Genomic DNA, 23,527 nt, shown 5'->3' with positions numbered 1-23,527 from the left:
CAGTCCATTGCATCAAAATCTCAAATCCATTTGTGAATTATTATGGATTAATATAAAGTAGTATAATTTTTATGGGATAGACTATAAAGAAAAATGTATATTCTAATGGATGAATAAAGCAGTTGCGATGCAATTGAAAATCAAATTGTCAAAGATGACATGATTTGGAGGGGAAAATTAGATAAAAGAAAAGGACTTCAAAATTGACTTGAGAAATGAAAAAAAGTTGTTAAAATAATGAATAAAAAGAAAAGAAAAACGTCCAAAAACATTTAAGTGCAAATTTGGAAGTCAAAATATATGCAAATTGCAAATTTCATTCTTAATTATTTAAATCGTACTAATATTTTAAAATTTTAATTCATTAAAATTAAACAATTGGAATAAAAATGACATACTTAAAATATAAAAAAGCACATAATTTGTTTTCCTAAAAAATAAAAATAAAAACAAAAACAAAAAACAGTGCATATATTTCATACTATTTGAATGGAGCAAGAGTAAACCCAATTTAGGCTTATTAAGAACAGATATACTTAAGAACAAATATCCTTAAATTGGCTGCCTTTTGCAGCCATAAAAAGAAACTGAAATTCAGCATGTCTCAAAAATCAAAAGAAATACACCAACGGCTAAACCTACCGTCTAATTATGAAGCTCCTCTCAACCCTCATGCAAACCACAAAAAGGGAAAGAATATATAGAAATTGACAAAAATTCAGAAAATCAAAACAAATATGACAACAAATCTCCAAGAAACAAAAACAATCCAGTTCAAGGACCATTATTTGCAGCCTTCTTAGCAGTAGCCACTTGCTCCAAGCGTTTCCACGTCGTTTCGCGTCTCTCTCGGATGTCGTTCTCCTTCGCTTCGTCGTCTTGGAACTTGATCTGGCAGGCCTTGAATAGGTCCGGGTCGAGATCATAGAAGAACTTGCGCACGTTCAAGGTCAGGCTGTGGACCGCCTGATTCCAGTGATGCCGAGCGTTCTTCTCCAGCGCGGGGAAGATGATCGGAAGTATCACCTTGCGGTTCTGCTTTACCAGGTTCTCGATGTGATCGTTGTTCCACAGAAACAAAGCCCTCTCCGCCACCTAAATCGACAAATAAATACATAATCAGCTAAATTTTCAAGACACATTCTTGAAACGAATTTCCATCAACTACGAAAATATCAGGATTTGTATAGACATTCGAGAACACCATTCTTGTATCAGAACATTTGAGAACAACATTCGAGAACATGCTGTTTTACCGTTGCCAAACCATACAAGTCAAGATCTCTTTTTTTCTTAAATGCAAGTCGCGGTGGTAATGACAGTCAAGATTTCCTTTTTTTCTCCCAACGAGAAGGATGGGACGAGGGTGAATGTTCCTGGCCCAACCTTGTAATCCTCACACACATATCAACCTTAGTATATTCTACATGTTAGCATCTGCAGTTTGTCTTCCGAAGTTTTAAGTTCATTACCTATAAGCGAATCAAGTTTTGGTTTCGATCAAATTACTAATTGATAAGATAAAGTATCCTCATCAAGAGCAACGAGGATCCACACAGGTGCAACGAGGACATATATATTACAACATAAATACACGGTTGAAGCCGGGGCAAGGTGTGGATTACATCACCAGTCCCACCTACTCATCACCCGTTACTATCTTCGGGAATAAACTGTATGTGGCTTATGACATGCAAATTCACAACTAAAATTACTTTAACCAGAGGCTCATTAATGTGAACGCGTGCAGTCATCAGTTCTCTATACAGAAACTCAACAGTAACAGAAATCATGTCTATTTCGATTGCCATATCTAATAGTCGTTAAATGCAGATATAATAGGATGCAGTTCAATATTTCTAAGGAGTTCACCGAGTTATGACACTGATAAATGAAGAAAATGACAACATATTCAATTAGTAATTGATTGAACCATACTTCGATCGAAATGGTGGTATACAATCTGAACCTCGAAACATGAATCATACAACAAGTTGCTGATCCCACTCCCATTGGCATATGCATCAATGATCTCAAATCATCAGAATACATAAAATCAATGAGCTAAATTCCACTATCGAAAAAATATTGGCATATAAAAGTTCTTGAAGGACATAGGAGCATATCAAAAGTTCTTTGAAACAGATATTCAAACAAAATTCAGAAAGAAAAAACAAGCAAAGGATTCTGGGAGTGTATAATAAGTACCTGAAAATGCAAACTATTCAAGCTTCGCGAAATTTGATGAAACAGAGGTACCATACAGCGCTGGAATTCTGGCGCCTGAGTTGCTTCCAATACCTCCTCGAGCTCATTAAGAAACAGAACTTCCTTCGAGCTGTTTGTAACGGGCCAGTACTTTATCAGTCCCCTGATAATGATATCAGCGAGCTTGCAGTCTTTCTCGACAAACTGTGTAATGCAGTAAGATAACTGCTGATGATACATCCCCAAACATTTCGGCTTATGCAGAGGAATCAAAGTCCGGACAAGAAACAGTTTATGTTCCTCCTTGAGCGGCAGAGCAAACCCGTTGATTATGCTGCCAAGGACTTCAAGAAACTCAGCAATGCCATTGTGTTTCTCCGTCTCGAAAACAAAATGGTAGAATATGTTATTGATTGATTTCCTAATGAAGGGCCGGTGCACCATGAACTTCCCATAGATGCGGTGTAGTATGGTTTTCAGATACTCCCTCTCCCTCGGATCTTCAGAGTCAAAGAGGCCGAGCAGTTTCAGCACAAAGGAATGATCCACATATCTTTTGGCAATTTTCGGATCTGTCTCTGGCGAAGCAACAAACCTCAGCAAGAATTCATACACAACTTGCAAATGAGACCACGCGGGGTCCATCGCAGGCTCTTCCTCTTCCAAATCAACGCCATCAACAAGCTTGTTCTCCCTAGGCTGAGGCGTGAACTCCCTAAAGATGTTGGCTGACACCATCTTAACAGCCTCCTGCATCACATTTTCACTAAACTTCCCACTTGCAGAAGTCAAGTACTCGACTAACTCTAACAAAGTCTGCCGCTTGATCTCCTTCTCTTTGAGATTCTTCGTGGGGTCAGTGAAGTCAAATTCGACACAACACATCTTCACCTTCCTGATGAACAATAGCTGCTTCTCAGAGCTCGGGACATCCCTAAAGCTTGGCAACGCTTCATACGAAGCAGAAGCTATGTTTACATCCCCTCTCAAGTTCCTATCTCGAAGAAACCTATCATCTCCGTTGTTGCCAACGCTTAAAACTGAGAACGGGGCAGTGATAGCATTAGCATCATCCACTGCACTACTCAATCTCTTATTCCCCCCTTCATTTCTCTTCGAAGCAGTCGAAGAACTCGAGGAGGGGCTAGGCTCTCCTCCAGATTTTGAGCTCTTCCTTGGAATCTTACTAAATATCTTGTTAATCATGTTAAGAGTAACTAACCAAAACCAATACCAACCCCAAAAAATCACAATCAAAACCAACTGAATCAACACTCAAATCTCTCTCTCTCCTCTCCTTTATTTCTTTCTTTCTCCACAAACCCTCAAACACAGATGCAAAAGTCAAGAAACAGTATTGACATTAAAGAATTCATGAGCTCGAGGCTTGACTCACCAAAATTGCTGAATACGCGTCAACCCTTGTGTGCAATTTTTCTCAATCTCCTTGATTTAACTAATCAAAGGGGGCAAAGAGTAGACCCCTTTTTTAAATGCAGAAACCCCCTCTCAACCAAAGATCAAGAAAGCCCACTAATGTCGCAGTCAATACAGACGACCCCATGCCTCCTTCATGCCTTAATCAAAATCTCCCACTTTCCACTCAAAAAATCCAATCTTTGCATTAAATTTGCAATATTTTGACTTAAACTCCGACACCCAAAAATCAACTTCACAAACCCACAGAAGCAAACGATCAGAAAACTGCAGCAAATGCTAAAAATAAAGCATAACCAAATCAAGAACTTCAAAATTCGAACAAATGGAATAAGCAAAAAGATAGATTTTTGTTGAAGAAATGGAGGAATTCAAAATCTGCACAATACACGAGGCAGAGTTCAGGAACGACGGAGCAAGGTTAAATGAGATGGAAAGGGGACAAAACTTCACTATTCTGCTTTCTGCTTGAAATTCCTTTTACTTTCTCTCTCCCCTTATCTGTAATTTTCTTTATTTAATTTATTTGTTATTTGTTGACGCGCAATGGTTATGTTTGATTAATTGGGAGTGGGGCAGTTTCTGAGAATTTCAATTTAATCACAGATAATTATCCACATTCATCTTATGTCAAAGTCAAAAGAATCGCTTCTTTCTTCTCAATTTAGGTTATAACAAATTTGTTTATCATTGATTTTTTTTTAATAAATCGATAAATGGGTTTGGTGGCAACAACCAAATACTGTATTAAAATAAGGGGTACTAATTAATAGTAGTACTTTTTCAAAAGATCATTTGACTGCAAAATTTTTAAAAAAATGTAGAGAAAGCGGTTAATTCAATTTTATTACTATTACTATATTAATTTTATAATGAAAAATATAAGTGTGATAATTTAAGAGATGTTAATTGAATTAATTATCTTAAATTCGAATAAGTTCTATTCGAATCATGGTATAATCATACCATGATTTTATAAATTTCAGGCTGTACTATCGAAATCTTTTTATCATTCTAAAATTTATATATCTATTGATTTCATAATAAAATAACTTATGAAATATGCAATATGTCATACTAAACTACTCTTCCTATCGAATACCAAGTACCTTTTTCTTATTCTCAAAGTTAAAAAAAAAAACATTAACTTGATGTATATAAAGTCATGGAGTAGTAGAGTGAAATTTACCGTTCAAGAAATAGTAGTAAAATTTAAAGTCCCTTTACTAAATGATAGTACTGGATTTAACCGTGGTTGAGTTGATTTAAAATAAGTTGGCATGAAAAAAAAAAACAATGGTAGGTGAAAATAGATCTAATTTCCAAAGTAAGCGATATAAATTCACAAAAAATGTAATTATAAGATTTTCCATCTAATCAGAATGAACTAAATATCCAAATACAAATTAATTATATCGAATGACAAATTTGTAATCTTAGTAGAAATTTGCATTATTTAAATTCGAACCTTGACCCCCTAAAACGACTTTTCAAAACAAATTAAGGATCTTTTGAATGATCTTTTGTTTTATTCTATTTTGTCTATTTTGTTTACGATTCAAAAATGGATTTCTTGACTAACTATTAGAAGAGTAGAAAACATTTACAACGTGCCATTTTACATTGTTTAGGGTAGGAAAACAGAAAATGGTAGTAGCATCTTATAACATACCCATCTGATATCCGTCGGGTATTGGCAACCCAATACTATAATTAACGGTATCGAAAGCGGGATCAGAGATAAAAAATTAGAATATTATAGATATATTGTATTTTCTAAATATCCGATAGACTCCATAATTTTTTTAATATTAGTAGCTTTTATTAAGGGGCAAAAATCTTTTCAAAGATGTTTTAAATGTGATTTTTTTACAAATATACACAAACTACACATGCAACAATGATGATATAACACCTTAAAACTTCTAGTTCAACCATTGATTTCTACCAATTCTATAATTCTTTATAAACTTTTATGTTTTGTGTTTTTTTATAAGTAGCTGGAGCTCTAGTATTTCAATAATCTTTGGCTATTTCTACCATAAAACTCTCGCTCTGCTATTTCTAGTTAATGTGCTTGGCTGCCATATAGTATGTTGTTTACATCACATAAAATACAATTAAACATGGTTCAATTTGACATTTTACTTAAAAAAATATACAAAAAAAAAAAAAAAAATTCATTAAACTACTTTCACTTTTGTCAAGTCATAATATAGTATATTTTGAGAATTCAACTTTATTTGAAAATTTTGACAATGTCCAAAACATTGGTTTTTGGATACCCGATTGACCAGTTCGGATACTCGCATCAAGTAATTGAAAACTCAAAAAGATAATGAGGTCGAGATTCGGATAAAGTGTTAATGCATTTTTCAAGTGTAGATACCTAATTTTTCGAGTCGATTGTCTGAATTTTACCTGTTTTCCTACCCTGATTTTTGTCTATAAACATAATTTGGTACCATAAACAAATTAAATTAGAATTTATATTGGCCAAATATAATACGGTCCCACAAAATTTTTCGTGTGTCTATTATTAGAATTTTCTCCAATTTTTCAATTGAGATTGCATTAAAATATTCTTTTATTAAAATAACATTGTGCAATGTTAGTGGAAAGGCCCAATATATTATTTTATATTTTAATAAATAGGATGATTAAAGTAAGACTAATTTATTAGATGGGGACATGGATAAGAGAGAAAACATACGACGAAAGAAGAGCAAATAAATAAAGCATGAACGAATAAAATTTATGAGATCGAACATACTGTAAAGGTCGTCGTTAGAGTCGGAAGGTAGAAGCGGTGCAACAGCGCATTGGCATAGATGATCGACAAAGAACGTAAGCAAACCCCAATCGCGAACACTGAGACGTCGTTGTCGCACCACAAGGCTGACAACCGCTCCAAAGGTAGCTCGGTAATAATGAAAACAAGTGGGTTGACCCCGAGGAAACATATATACATTTGACGATGTGGGGTGCACCCGTATCATAATAAACCACCACGTTTTCGATCAATTGCCAACGGCAGCCCATACGATGACCGACGACCCATGGCATCTCATAATGCCCCAATTGAACCAAAGCATGAGGTTCACTCTAATAACTATAACTTATTCTAAAAGGTGAAGCTATTAAATAGAGTGTGCCCAACATATTATAAAACTCTTACTTTAACCTATACTGAAGCAATGTAGGTTGCACCTATATTATAACATGAGACACTTGAACAATAATGGGAATCATGTAGTACTAATATATAAAGATTCCATTTTTATTTTTATGAAAAAAATAATCCAATTTATGAAATGACATGCAAGAAATTAATTGGGCCCAATCATAATGATCTTTCTAGGAACCACGGGACTAATAGAATTGATACTTAAATTGACTTATATTTATTATTACTATATAAAATCGAGCTTGCACCAATAAATTTTGTCTAAGTGCTTCTAATAATTTTTTATACGAATTCTTTCTTGGAAGTGTAGTTTATTATTATATCAAAAGTTCTTTCTCCCAATATTTCCTTTTTCTTTCTTAAATATTCATTTTTTTGGTAATATACAATAGCTAGAGGACCATATATACCATAATCACCACAGTTAGTGAAATGAAATAAATTTAAACCCCACATGTTGGAATGATTGCTCACCGTTGATTGTATCCCTTAACTCTAATCTCCTGACCAATAAATATATGTATATATAGAAATATATGGGTGCATTATATTGGTAACTTTAAGTTGCTAATTATACTAACTCATTAATACAGTGTATTAAAAATGTCAACACGGTGACAGCAAAATGTCTACATATTATATTGAAGTTCAACAAAATTATGTATTGACATTTTACAGTCATCGTGTTGACATTTTTAATACACTATGGAGGTGTTTGGTTTGCAAGATAAAACAATACCAAAATATAATCTAGGATTGAGTTTTGAGATTATTTTAGTCATAGGGGGTTAGCTACAACTAATTATCCCATGATTATCCATCTAGAATTGAGTTGTGGGGTTGAATCCCATGAACCAAATACACTACAAATTTAATCTCGGATATAATCTTGCAAGCCGAATACTCTCTATATTGATAAGTTAGCAAGTTAGCAACTTAAGAAAGTTAGCAATTGATCGTATCCCAATATCATGGTAGTTGGTACATATAACGTCACTGAGCACGGTTCTTAATACTATATAATTTAGTTTACCGTTATTTTTTATTTTATTCATTTAATTCCATTCTGATATCATAAAATTCGTTACTAACATCAATAATTTTGTAATAGAGTATAAAAATTAAAGTTCAATATGATCTTTCTTTCTTCTTTAAAGTTATTCAGAAAATGATGATTTAGGCTATAATATAAAATTTATATGTCGATGATATTAATAATGATTTTGAAGCTATTAGAATGAAATCGAACATATAAAATAAAAAATTATGCTAACAGAAACTAAACTAAAATGATACTCGTGACTCGTGAATAGTGACAGTGTAGTTAAAAAATTCTCAACCTATATTTACTCCTTATGCTTAAAACAATTCTCATCCAACTTCACTCCAACTGAAAGTGTGAGATAATTGAACAAACTCCCAAATTTTTCACTTAAATTTCCATAATTGATTTTCTTTTTTTTCTAGATGAAAACGTGTCATCTTGAACAAGAGCTTAACTTAGTTTAGGCCAGACATCTGATTCGTTTTTTCCCTTTCACTCTAATACATTGTTAAACAAGATAATATGAATAAGTCAAAAGGAGATTTGTTTAGAATTAAATCATTCATAGAAATGGAGATGTGAGATGTATAATCATGAGCTAACTACAATCTAATCTTGACAATATAGAAATGAATCAACATGCATTATCGCATCTGAGCTTTTGAGAAAAAAATCAACCTAGCAAGAGATAAGATTATATATTATCTTTAGTCGTAATTAGATGTAATTGCCAAAAGTAGTATACTCCATGTGGGCAATGTGGATTGGAACTCTTAACTTTGAAATACTCCATTTATTTATAGTTAACAGTAGTATACAATAGTACACCATTATTGGGAGTAAAAAGTTCACTATTCTAAATATATTGTCACGTGCTATGTTCAGCTAATTATAATTGCAAAAAAAGAGATAAAATATGAGGAGATACATTCCCCTCATACTTACATTGCAATTTTCACTGCAATCTAAATTATTGATGTAGAGATATTGAAATGGGCTTGAACTATTCAGCTAGGCCGGTGTCCCGGGCACATATTTCCGAAGATAATCCGGTATCACCTGTTAGGATGATTGGGAATGGGTGCTTGGAAGAAGGTATTTCTTAAAATAATGTAGAAATCTACTCAAGATCATGGAATGTGAGTAGGTGGGAAGCTGGTGATCTGAACTTCAGCAGCGAGCGAGAGGGACTGTTGCAGCTCATTGGAATCAATCTCCGTTGACACTATTGACCATTTGTCATCTTATCCTTTCAGGATGGATATCAAAACTGGTCGGTTGGAGGATCTCGAGGTTGATTGGGGAGGTTACAATTACATGAGGAGCAAGTTTTGTCAAGAAGGTTATGTTTATATGCGGGATATTTTTGGAATCATTCTTTTACGTCCCAATCGCTTTCATGCACTGTTCATTTAAATACGAGACTAAGTACAATTATGCAGGATTATTTACGTTGCGGTTTTCAGTTTGACTGCAATCTTGCCTTGAGTACGTAAGAGGGTGATGTTGAATTTGAACGAGCCTGCAATGTGGAGAACGTTGGTTGCAGTCTTGACATGGGATCCGCAAGGGAAGTGGAGGGTGCATCTGAATTTGATGGAGAACCGTCCTTAGCTATCTGGGAGTGAAGACCTTTTGTTTACAGAAAGGGTTTGTAATTCTTTGTCATCTATTGTCCAAGGGGATCCCTTGTTTTGGAAGACTATCCACATTTACCGACCTTTGTGTGTAAGGATCACAGACGCTGGTCTCATGCAGTTGGCGGGTATGGCTCAGGGTAATCTTGAATGCTTGAGCTTAGTGGCGTGCTTCGGAATCACTAATGATGGTGTGAAGCGTGTGCTTGAAGCAAATCGACGATTAACCAAGGTTCGTGGTCCAACCAAACTCAACTATTCACTTATTTTTATCAAGTGTTGCATATGATTGTTGTATCTTTCAATTCTTGGTTTACAAAACATTGAGCAAGTTTCTATATGATGACATTATGTGGCTAGGGTGGGGTTCAATTAATTAGCAGAAGTTGTTTTAATTGATGTTAAATTAGTCGGGATGGGGTTTGGGTATACACTTAAAACATAGTCGTATCATGCTCCCTATCTTAGTAGAAGCTCAACGTCTTAACCATTGATAAATCTGACATAACATCTAAGTATCCATGTAATGTGTTTTCTTAAGTTTAGCTTATTTGATGTGATATTTAGTTGTCAACTAATATGTTCGCATTCTACACTTGTGTGTTCCCAGTTGTACAAAGATCAAAATTGAATGCATACTGAATTATATTTGATCACTACAATAATGAATTTGAAGGTATTGATTGTACAACTCAAGATTTTAACTTTTGTTGTTGTAGTAATGTTACTGAGTGATTAATCATAATATTATTTATCAAGACTAAAAAAGGTGAGTTGCATATATTGTAGTATCAATTCTACTAGTACTATTTTAGAAAATAGTTTTTATTTTAAATGATATATTGGTGACATACTTTGACAAATAATGTTATGAGGTAGCCTTGTGAAATTGAATTGTTTAAATACTTGGCTCATGATAGTATAAATTCATTTCTAGACTTTCGGAATTAAATTATGTAGAAGGGTTATATATACTTTCCAGTCGTTATGTTGTACATAGGCCTACTATCAAATCACGTACATTTATTTCTTCACTGGTTATTGTTTAACATTTTAGCTTTTTACTTGTAAGAAATAAATTACACATGTCATTCGAACTGTCGCAACCGTGCTACATCTCCCTCTTGTAACGGCCGGCTTGGGGGCAAGAAGTGGTGGTCGCCCCTGGACATGTAACATTGTGAAATTACAATATTCCCCTCATTCAAGGTTTTTGACTCCCTAATTTTTGTTGATTTTGTAGATTTACAAATAATTGTGTATTATATGACTTTATGTTCAATATTTTCTGTCAAATTTCTTCTCTCTCTTGTGTCTCCGTGTTGAGAAAGAAGTTACATTGCCACTAACATAAACCACAGCCCTAATCAATTTGCCCTCCAATTACAAGATTAGATCACATGTTAATAAAAATACATTTTTTTCAAAATAACAAGGGAAATTTTTAGGATATAAAGTATAAATTGAACTTAATAAACAAAATTATATATGAAATTAATTCGAACAAGAAAAAAAGAAACAAATTCAAGAAACAGTTGATAATAACATCCTAAAATCATATACTTATATATGTGACCACATTGTGCAGCGAAATCTAAGTGTTATTCTTGGATTTCTTGCACCATTTCTTGACCCATTTGAAGTTGATTAGCTTCTTCTTGGACTTGTCAGAATCATCTTTCTCCTTCTTATTTTCGGGCATTTCCGATGGGGCCGGCTGAGGGTCCCATTGATCTGCCCATGACAGCCCGTTCGACTCATATATATCCATCGATCTTCTCCTCTCTTGTTTCGTCTCTACCTTACTTTGCTAGGACGCAGAGAGGGAGATTGTCTAATGTTTTTTACGATGCTCTAAATATGGCTGTTTTTCGAGCTCCCTACATGCATGAAACTACTATTTTTGGAAAGTAAGGAAACATTCTCATCCCCTTGTAGTAAGAGGTGTTTATGATGTATGCTATCACAACCACTCAATATCATCACAAATAAATTGCCAATAAATGATACTTTGTATTAAAAATAAGGTGACAAGCAATGGAACTTGCTCATTTTATCTATTACTTCAAATAAAATTGATAAAAAAAATAAAGCTTTATAACTTTTCAGAATGTTGTAGAACATATAATGTAAATAATAATGAGCAATGGAACTTGCTCATTTTATCTATTGTGACGCTTTTAAAGGGGGATACTCATCTCGCAAGATCCATTTCATAAGAACTCTAATGTTAAAGATGTTTAACTAGGAGAAATTGTGAGACGAGTGATCCACCTAAAATTGTCTTATTTACTTATGTAGTAGTATTATTTTTGGTAGATTGATCCCGCGTCTACTAACTCTTCTCGTCCACATTTTATCATAAAATTATACGTCTATTTATTGTTCTTTATAGTAGTAGTATTTCTTAAAACTTGAAACGAATCAAAGTAATATACTTGGAGAAGTATAATAATTTAGTGAATTATGAGGTCCACTTATCTTATTAAAAAAAAAAAGAACGCGACTCTAAATTGTGGATGAACAGAAATGGCTAATGCGAACTTATATAATTTAACAAAGTTTAAATAAAGAAGTTGATAATTTAAAATAGAACTGAAAAATTAAAATTAAATGTACGTATATTAGCGCGCAATAAAATGAAGCATCACTTCATAACTATACTAACTGTCAGATTCTCCGAGCTCCTTTACACCTCAAATCCCCAAATTCTTGTTTCAATTTTCAATTCCAATTCCAATTTCGGAATTCGATTCATAGTTTCAACAACGAAATCACCATGATCACCGCAAACCAGAGTTCATTCAAGCCACTACTGCCTCCACCTGCTCCCAGGAAACGGGCGGAGGCATGGGGTGAAGAGGAAACCCGCGCGCTCGTATCTCTACGCAGAGATACCGATTTCATGTTCAGCGCCTCCGAGTTCAACCAGCATCTCTGGGACTACATTCACGCCACGATGAGGGAGAGGGGGTTCGATCGATCGGCGGCTATGTGTGCGGGAAAGTGGAGGAATCTGCTGAGGCAGTACAGAGGGGTGAAGCAGAACATAAATCCTGATGCGGATGGGAGCGACAAGATGAACTTCTACCGTGAAATCGATGACATTGTGACGGAGAGGGGCGGAAATTGGATGGATTCTGAATTGGACTCGTTTGTGCAATCTGTTGGTGAGAAAGGTTAGGTTTGATTTTTTCCCCCTTTCTTTGATTCAATACTGTTTGTTTAGGAATATCTTATTTTCAAAATTGACTGTGAAGAGATAAATTGTTCCCTTGTTCGATAGTTTAGGGGTTCATTGAGTCATATCACTTCATTGTATGTGTTGTTTGGTACATTAAATGATTCAAATTTAAGGAGAACTGGTTCTGGTGGGATGATGTGATGGGATTCAACATAAGTAGATGGGGTCTATTCCATTGAGGGAGATGCTTCGTCGTCAATTGAGGGTAGGGTAGGGATTGGCCTATTTCATTTGTAGAAATGTGTAGTTGTAGAGTCTCCTCTAGTTTTACTGAGTAGCTGAGTTACAAGAAAAGAAGTCAGTGCTGTATTGTATGACCTCGAACGATATAATAGTAATGTATCGATTTTCAAAATCATTTTTGCAACATTGGTGTTGCTGTTACTGGTTTAGGGTGTTGCTGTATTGATTTTCAAAATCAGTCAGAATCTGCTTGTTTTCCATCCATCCCGATTTTCTTTGCAACCCCCATTGTGGTGGAGAACCACAAGCCCATGTGTTCGTGTAAGCAATTAAGGAAAAGCATCCTAACTCGAATAGATGGAGTGTCCAAATTATTTGGTTTTTGTAAATGAAGAGCTTCTTAGTTCTGTACTTCTATGATGGAAAGAAAAGACAGTTTATTTGGACTAGAAAGAGTTTGAGGGTTTAATGTCCCAATAAAGTAAGATGAAGGGCATATTGTACCTCTCAATTGCAATCTAGTCTGTCCCTTCCCGGCCTTCCTGGACACTCTGGCTTTTCTGTACCAGGGTATACACATGATCCCCTTCTCCCCTCTGCTGTAGAAATTTTGTGAGGCAGTGGGTTGATGAACTACAGCATAGGTGCTGTTGTGGTGGTTTCTTCACGGATAAATGATGACTATTTCTGTAGCGTAGTTGTATCTATACATCTTAGAATCATGTTCTATCAATTCACTTAGTGCCACCATCTTCTACGTTCTCTCCTTTACATGCCCATTGAACATATATATGGTAAATATTTGAAGTAGAATGCTGCATTAAATTTTTTATTCTACTTGGCCTGTGCAGATGTGGATGATGCTAGTCTAACTTTGGGGCATATGGAAGGTATGTGCGTTGTCCAATTGGATCTTTGCATGTCGTTCCTTCGTCACTGTGCTTAATTTGTTGCTGAAGAGCGGTGGACTCTTGTTGTACAGAAATCGCAAGAATGAAGGGAAGTTATTAGACTGATATGAGAATAGATGTTAAGATAAAGATCTCACTCATTCCACTAAGTGATCTGTTGCTAATTCAAGCGTCATATCAAGAATGTCGAATAGCTCTACTTCCCAGATTACACCATGTTCTCTGACATTTCGCTAACACCTGAAAGAGTGATTGTTGAACTGGTTTATGTCTCTCTATGATGTTAAGTGATATGTCTGCTCATATTGGTGAGGGTCAACTTTAAGTTGTCGTCTCTCTTACTAGCAGCAATGATCTAACTTCCTAACAAAAAGATATCTTCGGCATACAGGTAGTGGCGGATCAGCGCTCAACTCTGAAACACATATGGATCTCGAGGCACCTCCTCTTTCCATCATCACGGAAGCTGATGCAGTTAATGTTTCTCCATGGAATTGGAGTGATACTCTTCCAGGAAAAGGTTAGTCCACATTTTATTTAACATTATGAATCTAGTTAGATCATGTGATCTGCGTTTTGTTTAAGTCTTGTAGGGATAGTAGATGATCGATATATTCCATATTCTGCAGGTGAGCAAAGAAACACTTACCGTGGGAGGGTGATAACAGTAAAGATGGAAGAGTATACAAAGAGGATAGGTATTGATGGCAGTGGAGATGCTATAAAGGAAGCCATCAAATCTGCATTTGGGCTGAGGACAAAACGCGCTTTCTGGTTGGAAGACGAAGATAATATTGTTCGAGCACTGGGCAGAGAAATGCCCATGGGAAACTACATTCTTCACATCGATGAAGGTAGTGCACAAAATGCCACATTAATTAGTTATAAGGTGATTGTAGGATGAAGTTCCCTTGATCATCGTGTGAAGCTCGAAAATGACAACCCTTGTTGCAGGCCTGATGATTAGAGTTTGTTCGCCAGAGCACTTGCCAGTGCACACAGAGGAGAAAACCTTCTATACAGATGATGATTTTCGCCAGTTTCTCTCGAGACGTTTCTGGGCTTGTTTGAGAGAGAACAATGGCTACCGGCATATTGACAGCATGGACGAGCTATGTCCCGGGGCTGTGTATCGTGGTGTGCCGTCAACTGAGAACATTCTACTCTGAAACTTGTGTATGGAGAGATACAGCAATTTTTGTCAAGGAATATAGTGGTTTCTTGTGTCAAATTGCTATAATTCAATGCTTAGTTAGATTCTTGTGACAAATTGTAAAATAGTTGATGAAATGTGAGTCTCACCTTTATGCACGCACCCCCCTTCGTCAGTGAATAATTGTCTCGTACCATTTCTTTATCCGTCCGGCTATGAATAGTTGTCCATTTACCTTTAACTATGATTTTTAGTTAATGGATCTCGCACATATGTTAACACCTCTTTCTTAACCACATTTTACTAGTAATATTGTAAAAATATAATGTCACACTTTTCTTTGTACTAGTATTTTTTAAAATATAAGGTGAGTCAAACTAATACAATTAATTATGGATGATGTAAGTAATACTGTAGTATTAGGTTTATAGTGGAATAAATGTGAAATTTATAATTAGGTATTGGAATGCCTTTGTCTAATTTTGCAGGTTTCACGTAGATTTGTATATAGTTAATTATTTAAAATAGAACTGAGAATTAATAATATTTGGAATATAATTAAAAACTGCATTTTAGCGCGAAATAAAACTGTCAGATTCTCCGAGCTCAAACTCCAGTTTCAATTTCAATTTCGAAAACCCCCAAAAATTCGAAATGCATAAGAACAAGAAGAATCCGCCACAGATTGATACAACGAAAACAACATGATCAGCCGAATCGGCGGCGGCACCACCAGTCGAGGAAATGGAATGAATTCCGGTGCTGCTGCGGGTTCTGAATTTGACTCGTCTATGCAATCAATTGATGAAGAAGGTTAGGTTTGATTTTCTTTGAATCTACTTTATTTTAATTGTTGGAATGGAAGATGGATTTACTCAGTTTTGGTTTAGGAATATCTTGTAGTATTCAATATTGTGTTGAACACAAATGTTATTAGTGAATCATTCACATGAAACATTATTCCGAATTTCGAATGAAGTGAAATCCGCCTCCGCCGGGATCTCAAGCACTGAATTCTATCTCCGGTACAGCGTGGATTTCATAAACCGGGTCAAAAACCGGCTCAACGACGGCCAGCGCAACCGTGAGTTCCTCGATTGCATCAGTGCATTCTCACGCGGCGAAATCGACGTCAATGCCGTCCGTGAGAAGGCCGCAGCGCTGTTCGGGGGAATAAATAGCGACCTCTACCGCGAGCTCGAGGGCTTCCTCCCCAGGCGTTCTAGCGACGCTGGTGCTGCTGAATTGGACTCGTTTATGCAATCAATTGGTGAGAAAGGTTAGGTTGATTTTCCCCTCTATTGGTGTTCTTTCTTTTCGTTCTGTTTGTTGTTTTGATTGTGGGAATGGAAGATGGATTTACTTAGTTTTGTTCTAGGAATATCTTGTGTTCAAAATTGACTGTAAAGAGCTGCATTGTTCCCTCGTTCGATAGTTTTAGGGGTTCACAAAATCATATCACTTCACTATTTGCGTTGTTTGGTACTTTCAAATTCAAGGAGAACTAGTTCTGGTGGGATTCAACATAAGCAGATTTCTTTTGTAGAAATGTGTAGTTGTAGAGTCTAGAAGTCAGTGTTGTATTGTATGTACTCGAATGATATGAAATGAAAACAGTGGATGCATAGTTTAATGTATTAATCTTTCTGTCTGTTCAGAATCTTTTTGTAACATTGTTCTTGCAGTTACTGTTCCATCCATCCTGATTCTCCCTCTTCTTTGTTACACCCATTCTTTGTCGAGTTTGTGCTCAGGATTGCATGACTGAGTTAATTTTGTTTTTTGTGATTATAATATTCTTCCGTACAGCTGTTCAGTTTGATATCGTCTGGGGTAGTGGGAATGGATATGACTTATGAGTTATGAGAGTTCCATGGCATTTTGTGTGCTTTGATTTTTGTATGGATTTTTTGTTTTGTTGTGCTTGCTGCATAGTAAGATGTGGGCAATGCGGAAGCATATAGGTCTATTTCATTTGTGCTTGGGTAATTAGATGGGCAAAGATTGATATTAAAGAGCTATATTGTTCCCTTGTGCAATTGTTTAGGGGTTCGTCTTCATTATTTGTTTTGTTTGGACTGCTGATGGTTTTCAACATCAGCAGACAAGGTCTATTCCATCGACGGTTGGGATTGGCCTATTTCTATTATAGAGTCTCCTCCAATTCTATTGAGCAGATGAGAAATTTCAGTTAAGAATCAAAATCAATGTCGTATCAGTGTCGTGTTGTATGTCCTCAGATGATATGAAATGAAGCATAATTCGATGTATTGATTTTTCTCAGTTCAAAATCTTTTTGCAACATTGGTGTTGCTGTTACTGGTCAGAATCTGCTTGTTTCCATCCATCCTGATTCCACCTCTTCTTTGTCACCCCCATTGGTGGATAACCACAAGCCCATGTGTTCGTGTAAGCAATAAACGAAAAGCATCCTAACTCGATTAGATGGAGTGTCCAATTTATTTGGTTTTTAAAATGAAAAGTTTCTTAGTTATGTACTTCTATGATGGAGAGAAAAGACGGTTTCATTGAACTAAAAAGAGTTCGAGGGTTTAATGTTCCAATAAAGTAAGATGAACGGCTAATTGTACCTCTCGTTTTCAATTTAGTTTGTCCCTTCCTGGCCTTCCCGGACACTCTGGCTTTTCTGTACCAGGGTATACACGTGATCCCTTTCTCCAATCTGCTGTCAAAATTTTGTTAGACAGAGTGGGTTGATGAACTATAGCATAGGTGCTGTTGTGGTGGTTTCTCAACCAAGGCCTATTTGCACACTTATCTGCTTATGCGCCATTCTTTGTCGAGATTGTGGTCAGCATTTCAGACTGAGTCAATTTTGTTTGTAGTGTTGATAAATCTTCTTCTGTATATCTGTTCAGTTTGGTATCGTCTGAGGTAGTGGGAATGGACATGACTTCTGAGAGGTGTGATATTTTATGTGCGTTGATTGGTCGCGGTAGGTTTTTCATCACGGATAAATGATGACTGGTTCTCTAGTATAATTGTATCTATACATCTTAGAAATTACTTATTGCCTAACCAATGTCTATCAGTTCACCATCTTCTACGTTCTCTCCTTTACATGCCCATTAAATTTTTTATTCTACTTTACCTATGCAGGTATGGGTGATGCTAGTCTAACTTTTGGACCTATGGAAGGTATGTGTGTTGGCCATAGGATCTTTGCATGCTCTGAAATCTGATAGGTTGGCAGTTATGTGTGTGTGTGTGCGTGCGCGCGCGCGTGAGAGAGAGATTATGCCTGTTGTTCCTTCGTTTCTGTGCTCAATTGGTTGCTGAAGAGCGGTGGACTCTTGTTGTACAGAAATCGCAAGAATGAAGGGAAATTATTAGACTGGAATGACATAGATGCTAAGATAGTAGGTCTTAACTCAGCCTACGAGTGAGCTGTTGCTAATTCAAGCGTCATATCAAGAATGTTGAATATCTGTAGTTGCCATATAATAACATGTTCTCTGACATTTTGCTGACAACTGAAGGTGCGAGTGTTGAACTGGTTTGCATCGAATTTTACAAGAGCTCTGAGCTTTTCTTCTTGTGCAACTGTTTATGTTTCTCTATGATGTTAAGTTGTTCTCTCTTACTAGCAGCAATGATCTAACTTACTAACGAAAAAAAAAAATTCTTCGGCATACAGGTACTGGCGGATCAGCGCTCAACTTAGAAAAGCATATGGATCCCGAGGCACATCCTTTTTCCATCATCACGGAAGCTGATGCAGTTAATGTTTCTCCAAAGAATCGGGCCGATACTCCTCCTGGAAAAGGTTGGTCCACATTTTGTTTTATATTTATGAATTTAATTCATTCACGAGATCTAGCTTTGTTAACGGATGATCCGTTTTCTGTAAAAATCTTGTATGGATATTAGATGACCAGTGTTCCATTTTCTGCAGGTGAGCAAAGAAAAACTTACTGTGGGAGGGTGATAACAGTAAAGATGGGAGAGTATACAAAGAGAATAGGTATTAATGGCACAGGAGATGCTATAAAGGAAACCATCAAATCTGCATTCGGGCTGAGAACAAAACGTGCGTTCTGGTTGGAAGACGAAGATAATGTTGTTCGAGCATTGGACAGAGATATGCCGCTTGGGAACTACACTCTACATGTCGATGAAGGTACTGCACAAAACGCCACATAAATTACTTATAAGTGATTGTAGATTGAAGTTCCCTTGGTCATATCATGCTTACATCGTGTAAAGCTCGAAAATGACAACCCTCATTTCAGGCCTGATGATTAGAGTTTGTTTGCCAGAGCACCTGCCAGTGCACACAGAGGAGAAAACCTTCTATACGGATGATGACTTTTGCCAGTTCCTCTCACGACGTTTCTGGACTTGTTTGAGAGAGAACGGTGGCTACCGGCATATTGACAGCATGGACGAGCTATGTCACGGGGCTGTGTATCGTGGTGTGTCATCATCTGAGAACATTCTATTCTGAAACTTGTGTATGTAGAGAGACCACAATATTTTGTTCAAGGATATAGTTGGATTCTTGTGACAAATTGTAAAACAGTTAGACACCACTGTATATCATTCTAAATTTCTTGATAATAGTAGGTAGTTTTGAACTTATGATCATTTAATTTCAGAATCGGATGATTAATAATTTCAGCATAGAAATTTAGGAGAGAATACCATCATGGTTTGTTTGAGATTTTGGCCCTAAAAATGCACTCAAAAACTACACACTTCATAATTCATTCAAAGCTTAAACAATGCAACATTACCAACTTCCATGAATCAATCATACATAACAAACACAAATTGTAAAATGAATGACTCACAAGAGTGAGTCACCATTGTTCTGTTCCTTTCAACCACAAAAATCTCAAGGAGAGAAAAACACAAAAGCTGCAGCAAAGTCTAGTTATTAATGGTTCATCCCAGTCATCGCTCTTGTATGATATACGGGTTCTGTCACTTCCAGCCAAACACAGAAATCTCAAGGAGAGAAAATAAAAGCTGCTGCAGCATATGGTTTATTATCTTCTTTCATGGCTCGTCCCAGTCATCGTTCTTGTATGATACTAGAGTATCAACCTTGTGAATCTGCAACGCGAGACATAGCCTCGTCAAATCAGATTTTACTTGCAACACACTAGATATCTCATATCCATCAGATTCAGACCAAATTGAAATTTTACCTTTGTATCAAAAGAGTGTAGTTTCACCATTTGCGGGTTGGCAATAAGCTTAGCGTCACTCTCCATCCAAGTAAAAGGGACCGAGCAATCTTTATCAGTGTAGGCTAAGACATCAAACACACCTACAACAGCCACAAAATACCAAATCAAACACACACATATTTGGACAGAGACAAAACATACATATTATCTTGATCATGTATTGGTCAGATAGCTCGTGTCCGATAGATTTCAAGACTCTTACATGTTTCATCGAGGCATGGCAAGTACGTAATGCTGGATGCTATCTGCCTCATGATTGCCTGAATTTCCCTCATAATCTCCTTATCACTCTTCTCCCTAGACACTCTGAACATCGAGATCCCATTTAATATACATAGCTTGCAGCAAACTAGCTTCACAAACCTTAAAAAAGCAATCAAAAACATCATATTACCCCGTCTCAACGACCTCTCCATCCGTCTCAATGCTGAAATTCCATCGCTCTAGAACCTCTCCACTAGCTTTGCTCATGATCACCAGCACCACCCTCTGCAGCTTCCCTGCCTCCAGCCACTCTACGCATTTGTTTCATTTTCAATAAACATACTAACATCTACACAACCTGCACACCAACTAATCCTAAACTATGAAAACGCATATAACATTAGCTGAAATTTTTACCAGAGAGTTGAGAAGTGAGATTCGAAATGAAGGATTTAACCCCCTCGTCTTGAGTAAGCAACAACGGGAGACCGTATTTCTTAACCCTCGCAAAACTTTCTTCTGGATATAATCCACGATTGTACAAAATACTACAAAAAATTATTTCTAAATCAAAATTCTGTCTCTCATCCCCACAAAATTAAATACTAGATGATAAATTTTGAGATAAACAGAACAGTATATCCTTACCTGTTTGCTGCATAACCTGAAATCGTTTTTCCCCCAAATAAAAAGTTTGATTAGTAAAGGACAAAAACCTAATCAGAAGAAGAAAAAAAGCAATTGAAAAACGCATACCGAAAAATTCACTAACGATGGCGGCTGATCCTCGCAGAGTGATGATGTCTTTAGTGGCAGTTTTCGACGCCATGATTCCTTTTACTCTCGAGTTTTCAGATCTATTGTATCACTGGTAACAGAAATTTAGGGCAGAAAATGAAGGTGATGAGATGAAAATTGAAAACAAATTTAATGAGGAAGTTTAGAAAAGAGGGGTTTTAATGGAAATGCAACGGCTAGATTTTGTTTGCCAGTGGGGTTTCAACGCAACGGTCATTTATTTTAAATTTGTTTTATTTAACATAAAACCATAAAATTAAAAATGTTAAAATCTATATAAATGAAATGTAGTAAGTTTTACTTTTGAATGATAATTTTATAATAATAAAATATGAGTTAAAAAGACTAGAGTTATTACACAATTCATACGACAAATTTCATAATTGTGTCATAGGAGAGTGTTACTAGTATAAAATAGTAGTAGTAGTATAAAATGATTAAATAATGAAATTTGATTTTCTCAATTTCCAAGCAACATCTTTTTATTTATTAATAGATGATACTTCCTCTGTCTCATAAAGATTGTCCCATTTTTCCATTTTCGTCCGTCCCACAAAAATTTTCAATTTTTACCATTTTTTTGTAGTGGACCTTATATTCCATTAACTTCATTCATACTCACATTTTATTATAAAACTAATTTATAGTGGACCTTATATTCCATTAACTTCATTCATACTCACATTTTATTATAAAACTAATATATAAAAGTAACACACGTATTCTACTAACTTTTTCAATTCGATTTTCATTACATTTCTTAAATCATGTGTCCGGTCAAAGTGAATCCATCTTTATAGGACGGATGGAGTATCTTTAAACTTATTCGAGTGATATTAACATACTATAGCTTTACGGTTCCATATTAGATAATTTCATCTAAATGTATTCTATAAGATATCATATATTAATTTCACTTAAGTTTTTTATTATAGGATAGTTATGAACAAATCAAATTTATGGTTTTTCCAACTAGAATTTTTGTTAAATTGTGTGATGAACTAAAATTTGATCAGCATTTTTCTTACTACAATTTACCATTAAGTTGTGGAGTATATCATTCAATTCATCATACGACATGTTTTTCATTGGGATCCTTCGTGAACTGATATTCTGGATTTTAATTTAGGAACACGACTAAAGTAATTTAATTGTCAATTTATTATAATATAGGTCTCTAAAAAGTATTTAAAAATTTTCCACTTTTAAATTCTTTATTTCAAGTTTTTATAAAATATTAGTAATATATTCTACTAATTCATTCCACTCATATTATTATATTATTATATTATAAAATACAAATCCATTTGGTATCTTGGAATCGTTTATAGAATTGGAGTTTTTAATTCCAAATTCAACTATTTAACCAAAATACATTAATATAGAATTGAATTATAATTACAATTTCTCTTAATTCCATATCAAAAGGAAATAATGAGAATTTCAAATAGTTATAAATCTCGGTAGAGGAGCATAATTCAATTCCATTGTATGCTAATTTCAATTCAGATTAACTGATTACCATTTTTTTGGGGAAAAAAATCAACAGTACAAATTTTACACGAGGAGCTAGAACGATCCCCAAACTGGGAAGAAACAAAAATAAATCTCAAAAAATCAACTGGGGAAAATTTAATCATTATCTTACTAATCTAAAGTGACAGTTTGGTGAGAAGACAATTCTATCCTTTTTGGAGGGAAAATATGAAGCTATTTTATTTACCTTTTTGGTCATTTTGAGAAATAATAACTATTGGATAGAAAATTGGTACAATCAAATGATAGCTTCCCAATCAAGATTTGGAATAATTATAAACTACTCCTAACATTGAATCTGCAAAATGAAACATAAAGAGATAAGGGGGAGAAGAAGAAAGAGGAAGGAGAAAGTGTGCATCGAGGAAGACCCCCAATCATCGCCGGAGCGGCGGCGGACGGCAGCAGCAGCTGTGGTGTGATAATGAGAGAGAAAGGTGAGAAGGAGAGAGAGAGAATCGCGGCTGTGCGGCACAGTGGTGCGCTGGGTGAGACGGCGAGAGAGATGACAGGTACTCAGCCGGATCAACGAGCTAAGAACCCAAATCAACGACACACAACGGAAATATAAACGTAAAGAACAATGCGAATGGGATTTTAGTGAGCTTTATTGATGTAATCAAGGTGAAACAGAGAGTAACAACGAATTACAATAGAATTGAACGAAAGAGAATGAAATAACGAACTATGCTTTGGATCCTCGATCCTCAGCCCATGCACTCACACAATCCACGCCCTTCTGGAATGTGGTCCCCTTCTTATATAACC

The 23,527-nt window shown here is 35.7% G+C and overlaps 4 protein-coding genes across 7 annotated transcripts; 2 read left to right on the top strand and 2 right to left on the bottom strand.

Moving 5' to 3' along the window:
- Window positions 1-490: 490 nt before the first annotated feature.
- LOC125209731 (serine/threonine protein phosphatase 2A 57 kDa regulatory subunit B' theta isoform-like) lies at window positions 491-4,147 on the bottom strand. Its single transcript, XM_048109315.1, has 2 exons — window positions 2,209-4,147; window positions 491-1,095 (listed from the first exon to the last, which is right to left on the bottom strand). Exons 1-2 carry the CDS (start codon window positions 3,412-3,414, stop codon window positions 775-777), a joined length of 1,527 nt encoding a protein of 508 aa, XP_047965272.1. The 5' UTR covers window positions 3,415-4,147; the 3' UTR covers window positions 491-774.
- An 8,084-nt stretch (window positions 4,148-12,231) lies between these two features.
- LOC125216313 (trihelix transcription factor GT-1-like) lies at window positions 12,232-15,072 on the top strand. 2 transcript variants are annotated; one of them, XM_048117998.1, is made up of 5 exons: window positions 12,232-12,693; window positions 13,793-13,831; window positions 14,244-14,372; window positions 14,482-14,706; window positions 14,807-15,072. In XM_048117998.1, the coding sequence occupies exons 1-5, from the start codon at window positions 12,294-12,296 to the stop codon at window positions 15,019-15,021; spliced, it is 1,008 nt and encodes a 335-aa protein (XP_047973955.1). In that variant the 5' UTR covers window positions 12,232-12,293; the 3' UTR covers window positions 15,022-15,072. The 2 variants fall into 2 exon arrangements, with proteins under 2 accessions (XP_047973955.1, XP_047973954.1); XM_048117997.1 differs by having other exon boundaries at window positions 14,446-14,706.
- Window positions 15,073-15,654: 582 nt separating this feature from the next.
- On the top strand, window positions 15,655-19,547 carry LOC125216314 (trihelix transcription factor GT-1-like). Of its 3 annotated transcripts, none has more exons than XM_048118000.1 (6): window positions 15,655-15,818; window positions 15,985-16,284; window positions 18,126-18,164; window positions 18,664-18,792; window positions 18,922-19,146; window positions 19,286-19,547. In XM_048118000.1, exons 1-6 carry the CDS (start codon window positions 15,710-15,712, stop codon window positions 19,471-19,473), a joined length of 990 nt encoding a protein of 329 aa, XP_047973957.1. In that variant the 5' UTR covers window positions 15,655-15,709; the 3' UTR covers window positions 19,474-19,547. The 3 variants fall into 3 exon arrangements, with proteins under 3 accessions (XP_047973957.1, XP_047973956.1, XP_047973958.1); XM_048117999.1 differs by having other exon boundaries at window positions 19,259-19,547; XM_048118001.1 differs by lacking the exon at window positions 18,126-18,164 and having other exon boundaries at window positions 19,259-19,547.
- A 157-nt stretch (window positions 19,548-19,704) lies between these two features.
- On the bottom strand, window positions 19,705-21,334 carry LOC125215502 (mitotic spindle checkpoint protein MAD2). Its single transcript, XM_048116933.1, has 7 exons — window positions 21,182-21,334; window positions 21,074-21,089; window positions 20,843-20,973; window positions 20,616-20,736; window positions 20,424-20,527; window positions 20,180-20,301; window positions 19,705-20,084 (listed from the first exon to the last, which is right to left on the bottom strand). Exons 1-7 carry the CDS (start codon window positions 21,252-21,254, stop codon window positions 20,028-20,030), a joined length of 624 nt encoding a protein of 207 aa, XP_047972890.1. The 5' UTR covers window positions 21,255-21,334; the 3' UTR covers window positions 19,705-20,027.
- Window positions 21,335-23,527: the final 2,193 nt, after the last annotated feature.

The sequence above is a fragment of the Salvia hispanica genome, chromosome 3 (genome assembly GCF_023119035.1).
Source record: "Salvia hispanica cultivar TCC Black 2014 chromosome 3, UniMelb_Shisp_WGS_1.0, whole genome shotgun sequence".
Taxonomy (NCBI): Eukaryota; Viridiplantae; Streptophyta; class Magnoliopsida; order Lamiales; family Lamiaceae; genus Salvia; species Salvia hispanica.
This window is presented reverse-complemented; position numbering and strand designations above follow the sequence as displayed.

Excerpts from the sequence above, each read along its gene's own strand:
- LOC125209731 (XM_048109315.1), bottom strand. The coding sequence starts at position 3,414 with ATGATTAACAAGATATTTAGTAAGATTCCAAGGAAGAGCTCAAAATCT. Across the intron at positions 1,096-2,208 it reads TGAATAGTTTGCATTTTCAG|GTGGCGGAGAGGGCTTTGTT; the intron begins GTACTTATTATA and ends TTGTCGATTTAG.
- LOC125216313 (XM_048117997.1), top strand. The coding sequence starts at position 12,294 with ATGATCACCGCAAACCAGAGTTCATTCAAGCCACTACTGCCTCCACCT. Across the intron at positions 12,694-13,792 it reads GCAATCTGTTGGTGAGAAAG|ATGTGGATGATGCTAGTCTA; the intron begins GTTAGGTTTGAT and ends TGGCCTGTGCAG. Across the intron at positions 14,373-14,445 it reads TGATACTCTTCCAGGAAAAG|GGATAGTAGATGATCGATAT; the intron begins GTTAGTCCACAT and ends TAAGTCTTGTAG.
- LOC125216314 (XM_048117999.1), top strand. The coding sequence starts at position 15,710 with ATGATCAGCCGAATCGGCGGCGGCACCACCAGTCGAGGAAATGGAATG. Across the intron at positions 16,285-18,125 it reads GCAATCAATTGGTGAGAAAG|GTATGGGTGATGCTAGTCTA; the intron begins GTTAGGTTGATT and ends TTACCTATGCAG. Across the intron at positions 18,793-18,921 it reads CGATACTCCTCCTGGAAAAG|GTGAGCAAAGAAAAACTTAC; the intron begins GTTGGTCCACAT and ends CATTTTCTGCAG.
- LOC125215502 (XM_048116933.1), bottom strand. The coding sequence starts at position 21,254 with ATGGCGTCGAAAACTGCCACTAAAGACATCATCACTCTGCGAGGATCA. Across the intron at positions 20,737-20,842 it reads TCTCACTTCTCAACTCTCTG|AGTGGCTGGAGGCAGGGAAG; the intron begins GTAAAAATTTCA and ends ACAAATGCGTAG. Across the intron at positions 20,528-20,615 it reads GGAGAGGTCGTTGAGACGGG|AGTGTCTAGGGAGAAGAGTG; the intron begins GTAATATGATGT and ends CTCGATGTTCAG.